The sequence below is a fragment of the Leopardus geoffroyi genome, chromosome D4 (genome assembly GCF_018350155.1).
Source record: "Leopardus geoffroyi isolate Oge1 chromosome D4, O.geoffroyi_Oge1_pat1.0, whole genome shotgun sequence".
Lineage (NCBI taxonomy): Eukaryota > Metazoa > Chordata > Mammalia > Carnivora > Felidae > Leopardus > Leopardus geoffroyi.
In genome coordinates this window covers 1,026,778-1,040,506 of record NC_059342.1, presented here as the reverse complement: position 1 = coordinate 1,040,506, position 13,729 = coordinate 1,026,778, and the positions used below count along the sequence as shown (strand labels likewise).

At 55.8% G+C, this 13,729-nt stretch overlaps 1 protein-coding gene across 5 annotated transcripts in view; it reads right to left on the bottom strand.

Annotated features, from left to right (window-relative positions):
• Positions 1-13,729, bottom strand: part of FGD3 (FYVE, RhoGEF and PH domain containing 3) — a 53,268-nt gene that overhangs the window by 14,431 nt on the left and 25,108 nt on the right. For all 5 annotated transcript variants that reach the window (XM_045467701.1, XM_045467699.1, XM_045467703.1 and 2 more), the window contains exons 3-8: positions 12,347-12,869; positions 7,631-7,720; positions 6,869-7,005; positions 5,300-5,456; positions 2,708-2,846; positions 2,200-2,258 (exon numbers count right to left, since the gene is read on the bottom strand). In XM_045467701.1, coding sequence (XP_045323657.1) covers positions 2,200-2,258; positions 2,708-2,846; positions 5,300-5,456; positions 6,869-7,005; positions 7,631-7,720; positions 12,347-12,829 — 1,065 coding nt within the window. In that variant the 5' untranslated portion in view covers positions 12,830-12,869. The remainder of the gene's footprint in view (positions 1-2,199; positions 2,259-2,707; positions 2,847-5,299; positions 5,457-6,868; positions 7,006-7,630; positions 7,721-12,346; positions 12,870-13,729) is intronic.

The window sequence follows — 13,729 nt, the reverse complement described above, 5'->3', positions numbered from 1 at the left end:
TCTGCTAGAGAACAGGGACTGGCCCTCTCGTGACCTCTACGCTGCACCCCCGGTCCCTCTGTGGTCAGAGGAGGTATTTCCGGTGGCTGCAGCTTTTGCCCTGGACCGTCATCACTGCCTGTGGTAACCTTGCCTGGTTTCCTGTTCCTCTCAGACCGCGTGGCCCAGGGCCGTCAAGACGCCAGACCTCTGCGGGCTGGAGGTCATCTTCGTCTGGCCTCAAGACTGCTTGGGTGGTCACATGGCCACGCGGGTTGTGATAGGAAAGGGTTGGCAACCTGTGGCCCCAGCTCTGAGCCGAGAGGCCATGGGCCCTGCCCTGCGCTGCCAGCACCAGGGCTGGAGCTGGGACCAAAGGAATGAATGCAGCAGAAGGCAGAGCTGAGCCTGCAGGACCCTCAACTCAGTGACACAGAGCCTGGACCTGCCGAGCCACAGCAACCGCTGCCCGGAGACCTGGCCAACCTCAGCCTGCACACCTCGGAAGCAGGCTCGTTTGGCTAGCCCTCTGTCTCTGGTACAAACACAGGTGGCAGCTGTGGGTGTAGGGGTAGAAGGGGGAGCCAGCATAGAGAGTAAGCAGGAGCAGGCAGGGCATGGCCAAAGGGCCTTGCATGTACTGGGGGGCTGGGCGTGTACCTGGCATGTACTGGGGGCCTGGGCATGCAACTGGTGTGTACTGAGGGGCTGTGTATATACGTGGCGTGTGGGAAAGCCGGTGTGCACCTTGGAGGCGGGAGGCAGTAGCAGGCCAGAAGATTCTGAATAGAGAGTGACAAAACAGGTGCCCCATAGAAAGCTCTGAGCTGGAGAAGTGTGGATCAAAACTGGGGAGCCTCTCAGGCTGGGAGAAGCCAGGGCAGTGGTCCAGGTTGAGCGGGGGTAGGGCCTGGTACAAGTGTGGAGAGGCCCCCGTGAGCACACACTGATAATTCCCTAATGCCATGCCCTGGGGTCAGACCAGGACCCCACACCACCCGCCACCCCTGGCAAGCAGAGACCTCACCAGACTAGGGGAGAGAACCGCTGCAGGTGTGCTACAGGTGGGGCAGGAGTCCACCAAGAAGGAGGCCTCGTCTACGCCCCTCAGAGATGGAAACCTGTGGGCACTCCCCCAAACGTCCACAGGCTCCATGTTAGCCTGTGACCACGGAGTTCTCTTTGGCGTCCACCAGATTTAGCGGGGAGGCGGAAAGGGAAATTAGACAAAAAGGACCCAGGGTGAAATGTAACCTGTGTAGGTTGCGGTGGGCACCCCACAGTGGGCCTGATCTCTGACTGATCTGTCCCTGGGGCCCCAGAGCAAACTGGGGACAGGCAGGTAAGGATGTGGGGCTGGACTGCAACGCAGCACCTATGGGAACCAGCAGCTGCCTCTCCTTTCTCACAGTGAGAGACGTGGGGTCGAACAAATATTTCACTCCTTTTCCTCTCCAAAACAACAGTGCCCATGTGAAAATAAATTAGGTCTCAGGATTGGGAGACCCTAGGGCCAGCTGATGGCACAGGCTCACCCAGATGGCATCACAGGTGCAGTGCAGAGCTTACGGGGTTTCCCAGTGAGGCCAGGGATTTGGATTCTCCTGTGAACCGCCCCGATCTACAACTCTGGATGAGGACTTAGAAATTCTGCCCAGGCACTCTGCAGGCCAAACAAGGGACAGAGCCACCTGGGTCACAACAGGGCGTGGGCTCCTCCTCCACCTCTAGGCTGTGTTTGGAGGTGATGAAGTTTGGCCACAACCCTGATGAGAGACCCCAAAGAGAACGATCTGCCTGCCATGTGCAGACACACGAGAACAGGACAGAAGCCTGGGATAGAAGCTGCAGGTGCCTCCATCTGGGCTCTCCAGTGTTCAGACCTGCCACATACACACTGTTGTGTAAGCCCGTCTGTGGGATTTTGTGACAGCAGCCTGTGCTAAGACAGAGCTTCAACAAGTGAATGAATGAATGAATGGTGGGTCCTGGTCTGAGCACTCTACGAAGGGTGACTCATTTGATCCCACAACAGCCCAGTGAGACAGGTCCTGTCAGTGACCTCACTTTACATATGGGGAAACTGAGGCACAGGGCACTAGACAGCTTACCAACAACCGTAGAGTTAGTAAGGGGCTGGCCTGTAGAGCTCGTGGCAGAGGTGTGGGTGGTGTGCACGCTGTGGGGCCCTCAGGCATCTGCCAGGATCCCCACACTCACCATTTTCCGGATGGCGGCGTTGGAGTGGTTGGCGGCAGTGGAGATGAGCTCCAGGGACCCTGCGGGAGGAAGACGTGGAGTCAGGCTGCGGGGTGCCTGCTGGCGCCACACACACATCCTGACCTCACCGGGTGCTGCCCTGCTCCTGCCCTTTCCCTGCTCGGGAAGGGTGGGGCCCTGCAGACACACTCCATTTTGTGGGGGCCTGCGGGGGGTCTGCCGGGGCCGGCACCCCACTCCCCCTGCCGCCACAGTTACTGCCTGTGGACCAGGAGCTGCCCCTTCCTAGGGCCTGAGCTCGGCCAGCATCCAGCAGCCCTCTCCCCAGAACCGGTGTCCACCCTTCACAGTGCAGGGGGGGCAGATGGTTCTCTGTCCTCAAAGACTCAGTCCCTTCCCCAGCTGTGCTTGGGGGCACCTGGCTGTCTCCCCTGCTCTGTCCCGGTCTCTCTTCTCTCTCTTTGGCTTCCCAGCAGGGGCCCCGGCTCCCACTGCCCAGGAGCCTCACTTTCTGCATCCTTCCGGTCAGGGGCGTCTCCGGGGAGCCTCTTCAGATAGTCCTTGAGCAGCAGCTCGTAGCGGGGGACCCTCTGCACGGGCTCCAGCATATGGTGCTGCAGAGTCAGGTTCCCGCACACCTCCTGCTTCTGTGGGGGCGACAGACACACGCGTGGACCCTGGGCCCTCTCCCTGCTTATGGCGCCACAGCACCTGCACCCTGCTGACTGCAGACCACATTTACAGCGGGGTAAACCGAGGCTTGGAGAGGCTGCACAATGGAGCAAGGGCCCAGACTCCCAGTGCTAGCTCCTTTAGACACGTCCTCGCTGGAGTCCTTGCACCCAGACGGCTTCTTTCCCTCACTGGTAACTCCCCCACTCCATCAGGGGCTGGGCCTGCTCCCCTCCCAGACATCAGGGGTTCTCTGAGTGCTGCTGTGTGTTCTCATAGAAATGCAACCCTGCCTGCGTGCAGGGGTGGGCTCTCAGGCCCTACCCTGCCCCTGCCCAGCAAGGCTCACAGGCTCCCTACCCCCTGACCCTCTGCTCCCACAGTGCCACCTCTGTGCTCCCCTCTCGGGTCCCCTCCCCTTGCTGCCCACCTCCTCTTCCTCGCAGATGAAGAGGAAGCATCCCTGTTGAGGCCCTGCTTGCCTCTTGCAGAGTCCCCCTCGCCCCTGCCAGGGGAGGTGCACTGTCCACCCGCTGTTCCCCACCCGTCACCTGTGCCCACTCAAGGCCCACAACAGAACGGCTTCCAGCTCAAATGAGCTCCAAAGGCTTCACACACAACAGGGCTGGAGAAACACTGGCCTGCAACTGTCACGAACACGATCCTCCCGGCAGGGGCGGGGCGGGGGGGGGGGCGTTATCCGGGGTGAGGAGGAACCAGATGTTCACATAATCTCAAAGTATCTCCCTGCAAGAAACTTATTGGGACCACGGAGGGCACGTGCTTCCTGGGAAAGGAGACCATGGCCCAACTCGCGCTCCAGCAGGCGGGAGTACGGAACGGCTGCACCTGCACGCTCCGCCCTCCTGATGGCCTGCTCGGGCCGACAGTGCCTGCCCCACCGCTGGGCCTCCAGGCCCTGCTGACGCAGGCGGCACAAGCTCCCGGTTCCTGCTGGTCACTCGGGGCTGGGGCTCAGCCACGGGCCCAGCCTGGGAGGCTGGAGGGGGTATTCCGTGGAGACAGCTGGGGCGGATGTGGCTGCTGGGGGGAGGAAGGACTCGGCATCAGCACTGTCCTCTCTGGGGCGGGAGGGAAGCTGGGACGCAGGGGGATCTCGGACTCTACACTAGGAAATCACAGGTGACCTGACGGCTGCAGGATCTGGGAAAGATGCAGAGTGGAGTAAGGTGTGTGGGAATGCATGTGTACACGCACGTGTGTGTGTGTGTGTGTGTGTGTGTGGCATGTGCACACACATGCACTCTGTGGTGTCCAAGTGTGGCGCTCGGGGTAAACAGATGTTGGGACAAGCAGCTAACTATTCACAAAGATAAAACGATTCTTACCTCCTACCACAATCCTTTTGGAAACTATTCTGGAATAGCAATTCTAATTTTTTAAAATGAAGACATAACATAGTCGTGGGATGGGAAACGCATTTGTAAGCATTACTTTGAAGATTTCTTAAAGCGTTAATATATTAAAAAACTAGTGAAGGGGCACCTGCGTGGCTCCGTCAGTGGGGTGTGTGACTCCTGATTTCAGCTCAGGTCATGATCCCAAGGTTATAAGATCGAGCCCTACATTGGGCTCTGCTTCAACAGTGTGGAACCTGCTTGGGATTCTCTCTCCTCTCTCTGCCCCTCCCCTGCTCGTGCTCTCTCTCTCTCCCAAAACAGAATAAACATTTAAAAAAAAAAGAACTAGTAAACGTGAGTACTTAAAAACAAAAATTTTGTATGGCAAACAACATTAATAAAATTAAAAAATAAAAGATGAATGAGGAACATAACTTGTAGGACACAGAAGATGTTCTTAACATATAAAAGCCTGGGGCGCCTGGGTGGCTCAGTCGGTTGAGCGTCTGGCTTCGGCTCAGGTCATCATCTCATGGTTCATGAGTTCGAGCCCTGCGTCGGGCTCTGTGCTGAGAGCTCAGAGCCTGGAGCCTGCTTCGGATTCTGTGGCTCCCTCTTTGCCCCTCCCTACTTGTGCACGTGCGCATTTTCTCTCTCTCAAAAATAAACATTTAAAAAATTATACAATGAAAGAAAGAAAAAAATTCCATTAAAAAGCATTAAAAATCTGAAAAATTGTTAAACAAAAAAAAAGTGACATAGAAGAGACTACTGCAGCAGAGACGTGATTGGGCAGCTTGCAGAAAGACAGAAGGAAGACCGATGCACATTTCCCCCCATGCCTGCGTGGCTGGTGAGTGGGAGACACGGGCACTGGACCCAGAATCTACCCAGTAACACATCGCACCACCTCTCTGAGGCATGCTTCCCTCCCGTGAAATGACAACTAGGGTTCACGTCCCGTGGTGACTGCGTAGAGCTTCTGGACACATCCCGCTGTCTCACTGAACTTCCCTGCGCCAGCACGCGACCCCGCGCCATGCTGCACAGTCGGGCGGCTGCCCTACCTGTATGCCCTGGATGATCTCTTTGAACAGCGGTGAGCGCTGGGTCCAAGTGCTCACCAGCTCCACGGCACGGTCGAAGTTCTTGACGTACTCGCCGTACATCTTGAGGAACGGGGCCAGCTTCTGCAGGATGTCTCCAAGCCGGGGGTTCGTGTCCCTGTGCAGGGGAGACAGGTTGTCCGAGAAACAGCTTGGGCGAGGGGCCAGAGGTAGGACAGGGTACTCACCAGGAATCTGTGGGCCGACAGCCCGGCTCCCAGCTCTGTGTGATGGTGGGCACACCGGTCACCCTCTCTGAGCCTTAGTTCCACCCCGCCTCCCATATCCCCCGGGCTGGGAAACAGCAGGTTACACAAGGTAAACGAGAGGATCGCACGGGCCCTTCGACAGTGCAGGCACAGGACCGCTGCTCCAGACCAGGGGTGCCAGCGGTGACGTGACCGCTCAAATGACAGGCACTCATCAAAGAGCATCCGCGAAACCCCATTTCAGCCGTTAGATGAGCAGATTTTAGGAACAAGGGGCTGAGCAGGCGCTGGCCTAAGAAGGGGAAGGAGTGCAGTGCTGAAAACGGCATGGACGGGGATTTGAAAATGAACTTCAAGAGGAAAAAGCGATCAACAGCCTTTGACCTTGGAACTGTGGGGAACTGATCCTAAAGAGATGATCAGAAAGCAAGTGCAGAGAGCCATCCACTGTGGCATCACTGGACCGTGCACCGGGGGACATCGCTCAAAGGCTGGCCACCTGTGAAGGCAGGCGGGCAAGCCCCTGGGGAGTATCTGTGCACATGTGGTCTTTCTAGATCCTCAAGGAGAAAACCCACTCTTGAGCAAGTGTGGACAGCGGCCTGGGGACTGTATAACCCTCGCTGCAGGTGGGGTACATCCTTACAAAGGACCGACCAACTGCCAGGGACCCTCCCTGACACCCGAGTCAAGGCTCCTGGCGTCTGTGCTCTCAGTGGCCTGGCTGCAGCTGCAGAGTGGGCTCTTGGGCGCCGGAGAAGGGAGGGAGCAGCAGAGGCCCCAGAGCGAAGCAGCAGCACCCAGAACCGGGGGGCGGGGAGTAGGGGGAGACACACGCTGTGGAGAATGGCAAGTCTGGGGCCATGCCTCACGGCCGGGCTGACCCTCTGCTAAGAATGCCCAGAGGGGCAGAGGGACAGGACCGCCCCTGGGGGCAGCAGCAGAGGATCCAAGGGGCACTGCGAGGGGGAACATCTCAGTTTTTAAGGCCAAGGCGGAGTACACACGAGGAGGGAAATGAACCTGCCGGCACTGTTTACTCGATGTTTGAGATCCCATAAAGCCCTGAGTGGGTATTAAAGTCCCTTTGGTTTGCAGGTGAGGCAGCCTAGATGTGGGGACACTGCATGGAAGGAGCCAGGCCCTCAGGTGCCTCCTTGTCTTTCAGGCACACAGACCAGATTGAGAGGCCGCTTGGTCGTGAGAATTCCACAAAACCACCACGACAGAGTTGCCAGGGCTCCAGCCTCCACCAGCATTGAGGTCACGCTCCTGGGGAGATGCCCGCCCCCACTTCCGCGGGACCCGGGGCCACGCTCACCACTCCTCCGTGATCCGTGTCTGCAGTTCCGGCAGGAGGAACTGCCCGTGGAAACGATAGATCGAGGAGATGTTGGAGAAGATGCCTGTGGTGACTTCTGGAGGGATGCCTGCTTCCGCCAGCTGGGTGCAGAAAACCTGGGTGCAGAGGCCCACAGAGCGGGCGCTGAGCGAGGGCTGCTACAGACAGCACGACCGCATTTGCCCCGTGAGGCGTTCGGGAGAGGCTGCTGCTGCCAGTTTTCTTCATCAAACTGGCTCAAACTATGGTGTCACAGCAAGCGAACTTATGGCTGAGGAGTGTGGGTGAGGCAGACACAGTCTCCTGCTGGTGGGGACAGGCCGTCTTCCCTCCGCCCACCTGCCACGGGACCTGGGAGTCCTGATTTCCTTCCTCTGCTCCGTGAGCTACAGACACAAGCAGCACCTAGCACTCTCTGAGTTCCCCAGGGGTTTACTTCCTGTGCCCATAAATCCTGTGCTGCTGTGGGGACAGGGAGGTGCCAGCCACTGTCCCGACACTTACGCAGAAAGATTTCCAGAGGCCATTCACGAGCTGAGACGACGCAACTGCCAGGCAGAAAGACCCCGCAGTGACAGGACAAGACCTCTGTCCCGGAGCCCCAGGCTCAGACAGCGAAAGGGAGGGGTCTCTGGACGAGACTCACATTCCAACCGTAAGGCCTAGCCAGCGCCATGAGATGCGGATTCTGCGCACGGACACCCTCGCCTGCATGAAGAAGGGCCCGGCTGCGTGTGCTACCTGGTCCAGAAGGTGTAGCCGCCTCACGTAGGTTTCCTCTGTGTGCAGGAGCTCCTGGGCGATGTGGAGCAGCTTCTGGGGCTCAGAGCCCTGCAGAGAGAAGAGCATCAGCTCCCTGGGGAGGCGGCTCTGACGCCGGGTGACCAGGGGTCCCGGAGGGCCGGAGGAGACCGCTAGGCCTGGGACTTTTCGGGGAGGTTTCTGGGGAAGGCACAGCAGCTCCTGCCAATCCCCTCAGAGCCTCTGCAGCCCAGAGACAGCTCTGCCCTCCCGAGACCCTGGCCACAGAGCCGGCGGAGCAGCCACATCAAAGTATCCTGTGGCCTTTGTCAGCAAGATGGCAGACCAGAAAGGCGCTGAAATCAAAACCTGTAAACCAAGAAGGCTGTATCTAGAAAAGCGGTCCTTCAAGAATGAAGAAGAAATTAAAAAAGAGTGTCCCAAACAAACAAAAGGCGAGGAGTTCATTATCACCAGACCTGCTCTGTAGGAAATGCTAGAGAGCCATGCAGCTGAACAAAAATACAGGCGCTCTGGTAAGGAAAACACAAGGACAGATAGAACCTGTATTATTGTCATTCTGGGGCATAACATTTAAGTGACAGAAACGATTAAAAACCTGGAAATCTCCACTAAAGGGTAAACGGTACATCAATGTGTAATTCATGACATCGGTAACGGAATGGGGAGGAGGGGCTGCTGTAAAGGAGTGGTTTTGCAGTCAAAGTCAACTTGTTACCAGTTTAAAATAGAATGCTATAACTTATGGTGTTTTATGTAACTTCAATGGTAACCACAGAAAAAAATACCTACAGAATATACACAAAAGGAAATGAGTAGGGAATCAAAACATACCATTACAAAAATTCAATGAAAAATAAGGAAGGCAGTAGGAAAGGGACAAAAAATCCATAAGACATGTAGAAAACAATGATCAAAATGGCAATGGTTAAGTCCTTCCCAATCAGTAATTACTTTAAATGTAAATGGATTAAACTCCACAATCAAAAGACATGGACTGGATGGATGGATTAAAAAAATACTATCCAAGGGGCGCCTGGGTGGCGCAGTCGGTTAAGCGTCCGACTTCAGCCAGGTCACGATCTCGCGGTCCGGGAGTTCGAGCCCCGCGTCGGGCTCTGGGCTGATGGCTCGGAGCCTGGAGCCTGTTTCCGATTCTGTGTCTCCCTCTCTCTCTGCCCCTCCCCCGTTCATGCTCTGTCTCTCTCTGTCCCCAAAATAAATAAACGTTGAAAAAAAAATTAAAAAAAAAAATACTATCCAAGTAACTACTTGCTGTCCACAAGACACTCACTCTCGATTTAAGGACAGACATAGGCTAAAATTGAGAAGGATGGAAAAGATACTCCATGCACATAGAGACAAAGAGAGAGCAGGGGTGGGCACACTAATATCAGACAAAACAGACTTTAAAGAAAAAAGACAAGACAGAACACGGGACAGGGTATAACGATAAAAGGATCAATGTAGACACAACCACAAATGTTTATGCACCAAGCCTCATAGCTCCTGAATATAGGAAGCAAACTTGACAGAACCGAAGGGCGACACGGCAACACAGAGATGGTAGGAGCCTTGTGTACCCCATTTTCCTACTGGACCTGCAGACAGAGTCCCAGTGAGGAAACAGAGGCTGTGAACAACACAGGAGACCAACCCGCCAAGCAGACATACACAGAACCCTCCGCTCAAATCAACAACCTAACTTTACACCTCAAGAGATGAGAAAAAGAACACGCTAAACCCAAAGTAGTCAGAAGGAAGGAAATAATAGAGATTAGATCAGAGATAAATGGAACACAGAATAGAAAAACAATGGAAAAAATCAACAAGACTAAGGGTTGTTTTTTGCAAAGGTCAACAAAATTGACAAACTCTTAGCTAAATTACTAAGAAATAGAGAGAGAAGACTCAAATTACTAATATCAGAAATAAAAGAGAAAACATTACAACGGATGTCACAGAAATAAAAAGGATCACAAGAGATTGGTATTAACATTTATACTCCAACAAACTGGACATCCTACAAGAATGGATAAATTCCTAGAAACACATCAAGACTGAGTCATGAAGAAATAGGAAATCTGAATAGACCAACAATGAGTCAGTAGATTGGCTAAGAAATACAAAACTTCCCAAAAAAGAAAAGCCCAGGACTAGATGATTTCATTGGAAAATTAATGCCAGTCTTTCTCAAATGCTTCCAAAGAATTGAAGAGGAGAGAACAGGTGTGCCTGGGGGGCTCAGTCTGCTAAGCGTCTGACTCTGGATTTCGACTCAGGTCATAATCTTGCAGTTCATGGGATCCAGCCCTGCGTGGGACTCTGTGGCAACATCAAGGGTCCTGCTTGTGAATCGCGCTCCTTCCACCCTCTCTGCCCCTCCCCCAATTGTGTGTGTGTGTGTGCGCTCTCTCTCTCTCTCTCTCCCCATCCCCCAAAATAAAATAAAAACTTAAAAAAAAAAAATAAAGAGGAGAGAACATAGCTGAGCTCTGTGAGGCCAGCATTACCCTGATACCAAAGCCACTCAAAGGCTTTATAAGGAGGCTACAGAGCAACCTCCCTAAAGGACACTGACGTGCAAGTCCTCAACAGAACAGTAGCAAATTTCACTCAACACTACCTAAAAGGATCATATGCCATGACCAAGAGAGATTTATTCTGGGATGCCAGAGTGCTTCCATCCATCGACATTCAACACACAACATTCACAGAATGAAAAACCCCACCTGATCATCTTAATTGACACAGAAGAAGCATTTGATAAAATGCAATACCCTTTGTGATAAAAGCAACATACTATGAATAAACGGGGACTTCCTCCACATAACAAAGGCTGACTTGATGTGTGTGACCCTCCCACATCAGCATGCCCTCACTCTACCTGGGTGGGGGGACGTGAGGCACAGGGTCCCAGGGCTCTGGTCCAGTGCCTCACACCAAGGACGGGCCAGTGTGTGATGTTCTAACCAGACACCCAGGATGGAGAAGGCAGACAGACCCAGAAGTGTTGGCATCTCCGTGTTAGAGACACGAAGACCTGGGCCTTCTCCAGCAAGCCCCTGGCCCCGGGCACACCCCCAGAGCCCGAGTGGGCAGGATGGGACAAGCCTGGGGTCTGCACCTGCTCCCAGAACCCGGGACACACCTTGAGAGCCACAGGTGGTGTGGTCCTTAGTAACCACATCATTTATTTTCTGCATTTAATTTTTTTTTAACATCTTATTTATTTCTGACACAGAAAGAGACATCGCATGCACGAGTGGGGGAGGGGCAGAGAGGGAGGGGGACAGAGATCTGAAGGAGAGCCCCATGTGGGGCTCAAACTCCCAAATGGTGAGATCGTGACCCGAGACGAAGTGAGACACCCAGATGCCCCTGTTTTCTGTATTTCGGGTGTTTGGACATCTTGGGACCTTGCTGACCCCACAGCAAGGGCCCCTCCCAGGTCTGGCTGTTTCTTGCTGATATAAAGGCTTCACATGCAAGCCAGGCCACGCTGATCCAGACATCTGGGAACGCGTCTGTGCCCAGGGCACACTAAGGTCATTCAAGTTGGCCAATCCACACTTGCTCATCCTGCTTCTCCCGTTCCTTCCCACAGAAACCGCAATGTGTACTTGCCACAGTTTTCACCCCCTCTGCCTCTTGACCCACTCTGGTCCTGCCCGTGTGGCCACGTGGCCCGGCCTGCTCCTCTTCTTGGGAACTATAAGTAACAAACCATCCGTTTTTAAGTAAGCCCCACCCTCAACGTGGGGCCTGACGCGCAACCTGGACATCAAGACTCACGTGCTCTACTGGCCGAGCCAGCCAGACTCCCCACCATCTTTTGCAACCGCTGCCGCCTCCTAATGTGTTGGCATTACCACACCCGAACAGTAACAAAACCTAGATTAAACCACAGCTCCTGCCTGCCCCCGAAAAGTTGGCTCACAACAGCGAGGGCGTGTGGTGGCCCCTCACCCTCCAGGCCTGTCTTCTGTCTCGGTCACATTAGCCAGTAGGCTCTCCACCGGGGCCAGCAGGCTGGGGGTCCCCTCCACCGGGGCCACAAGGTTGGGGGTCACCTCAACCAGGGCCAGCAGGTTGGGTCACCTGGGCTTCTTGTGGGACCCGGTCGCACCCTCCCCACGCACAGGCGTCTCTCAGAGCCAAGGGCCCCCTGCTTCGTCCCCGCACGGCGCCCAGAGCCCGAGATGCTGACAGGACACAGGTGGGTCTGTCACAGCACACCCGCCATGTTGTGGGCATATCTCCTTCCCGGAGCATCTGCACAAGGCTCGGCTCCTGTGCCCAGGCTCCCCTCCTGACCCTGCCATGCTCCACGGTGACCTTGGGGCTCCCCATTCCTAGCACAGGGGACACTCATGCTGCCTTCCTCACAGAGGCTCTGCCAGGCGGGCAGCCAGTCCTGGTGAAGGGTGTGGTGGTGGTTCCATTAGCACCGAGACCCACCGTCACGGCCACCGGGGGTGGGGTCCCCGTGCCACCACGTGGACACGTGAACCTAGGCTCGGCAGTGAGGTTGCTGCCTGAGGTGTTGGGGCCCCTGCCCTGCCCACTGACCTGTTGCAGGGCCTGTCTGACGTGCTGACGTGCAGCCACTACTGGAACCAGGTGGGAGCGATGCCACCGTGACCCTCAAGACCCTTCAGAAGACTCCTGCTGCCTGGAGACGGGGTGGCCTACCTTGGCTGTGTCCGCACGGGCCCCCGGCGGGCTGTTCTCGGTGTCTGGCTCCTCACCGCTACCTTCGCCCACATCATCGCTGTCGGCCTCCTCCCGCAGGGCCCCACCTTCTGGGGCTGCCTCTGGGTGTAGCCCCGGGACCACGGGGCCCAGGCCGGCCTCACCACCCTCCTCACAGGGAAAGTGCTCGCCGGCCACGCTGCAGGATGGACTGTCGATCCCACTGTCGCGATTAGGGATCTTAGCGCCACCACTGGGGTCCCCCGCGGGGCCTGCATCCGGGGGCCTGTCCCCTGCGGTCGGGCTGCCGGGACTCCCAGGGTCAGGGTCCTTGCGGGGGGCTCTGGGCCCAAGGGGCAGTGCTTGGAACTTCCCTGGGGCTGCCCTTGGCAGCCCCGGGGAAGAGCAGTCAGGCCCGATGTTCGGCTCCTCCAGGGCAGCAGTGGGGGTCGGGGCTGTTGAGGACCCCTCTCCTGACTCCATCCTCAAAGCTGAGCTCTGTGGAGGACCAGCCAGGGGCTTCCTGTGGGAGGAAATGAGCAGGGTCAGTGCCAGCCAGGCATGGACCAGTCCATGGGCACAGGCATGACCCCCCAGAGAAGGGAGGAGGTGGGAGGGGACTGAGTGTGGAGTGAACGGCCCACACAGCTCCAGCTAGGCCCTATCCAGACAGACTTTTAGAGAATACCAAATGGAAAACATTTTATTTTTAAAATAAAAATTTTTTTACATCAAAAAAAAAAGGAAGGAAAAGAGACAGAGAGGGAAAGAAGAAGAAAGGAGGGGAGGAAGGAAAGGAGAGAAGGAGGGAGAGAAGGAAGAGTGGAGGGAGGAGGGAGGGAAGGGGGAAGGGAAGAAGAAGAGAAGGAGAAAAGGGAAGAGGGAGGGAAGGGAGGAGGGAGAGAAGGGAGGAGGGAAGGGAGGAGGGAATGGAGGAGGGAGAGAAAGGAGGAGGGAAGGGAGGAGGGAAGGGAGGAGGGAGGGAAGGGAGGAGGGAAGGGAGGAGGGAGAGAAAGGAGGAGGGAAGGGAGGAGGGAAGAGAGGAGGGAGGGAAGGGAGGAGGGAGGGAAGGGAGGAGGGAGGGAAGGGAGGAAGGAAGGGAGGAGGAAGAGAAGGGAGGAGGGAGGGAAGGGAGGAGGGAGAGAAGGAGTGCCGCAGTGTGAAGCCAGCCACTGCTCAATACATTTAAACCATGTGCACAAAAGTCACGGTCATGAGGTCACCAGCAGTCTGCGAGGTGCTCTGGCTTCTGGGTGCTGTGTACCCCATGATGTAGTTCTGAGGGGACCATCCTTGGCATCACTGGGGCTGCGTGTCTGACAGGTGATCACGCACCTTCCACAAACCCGGGGCCAAGGAGGCCAGGGCTTTGCCCCAGATCCC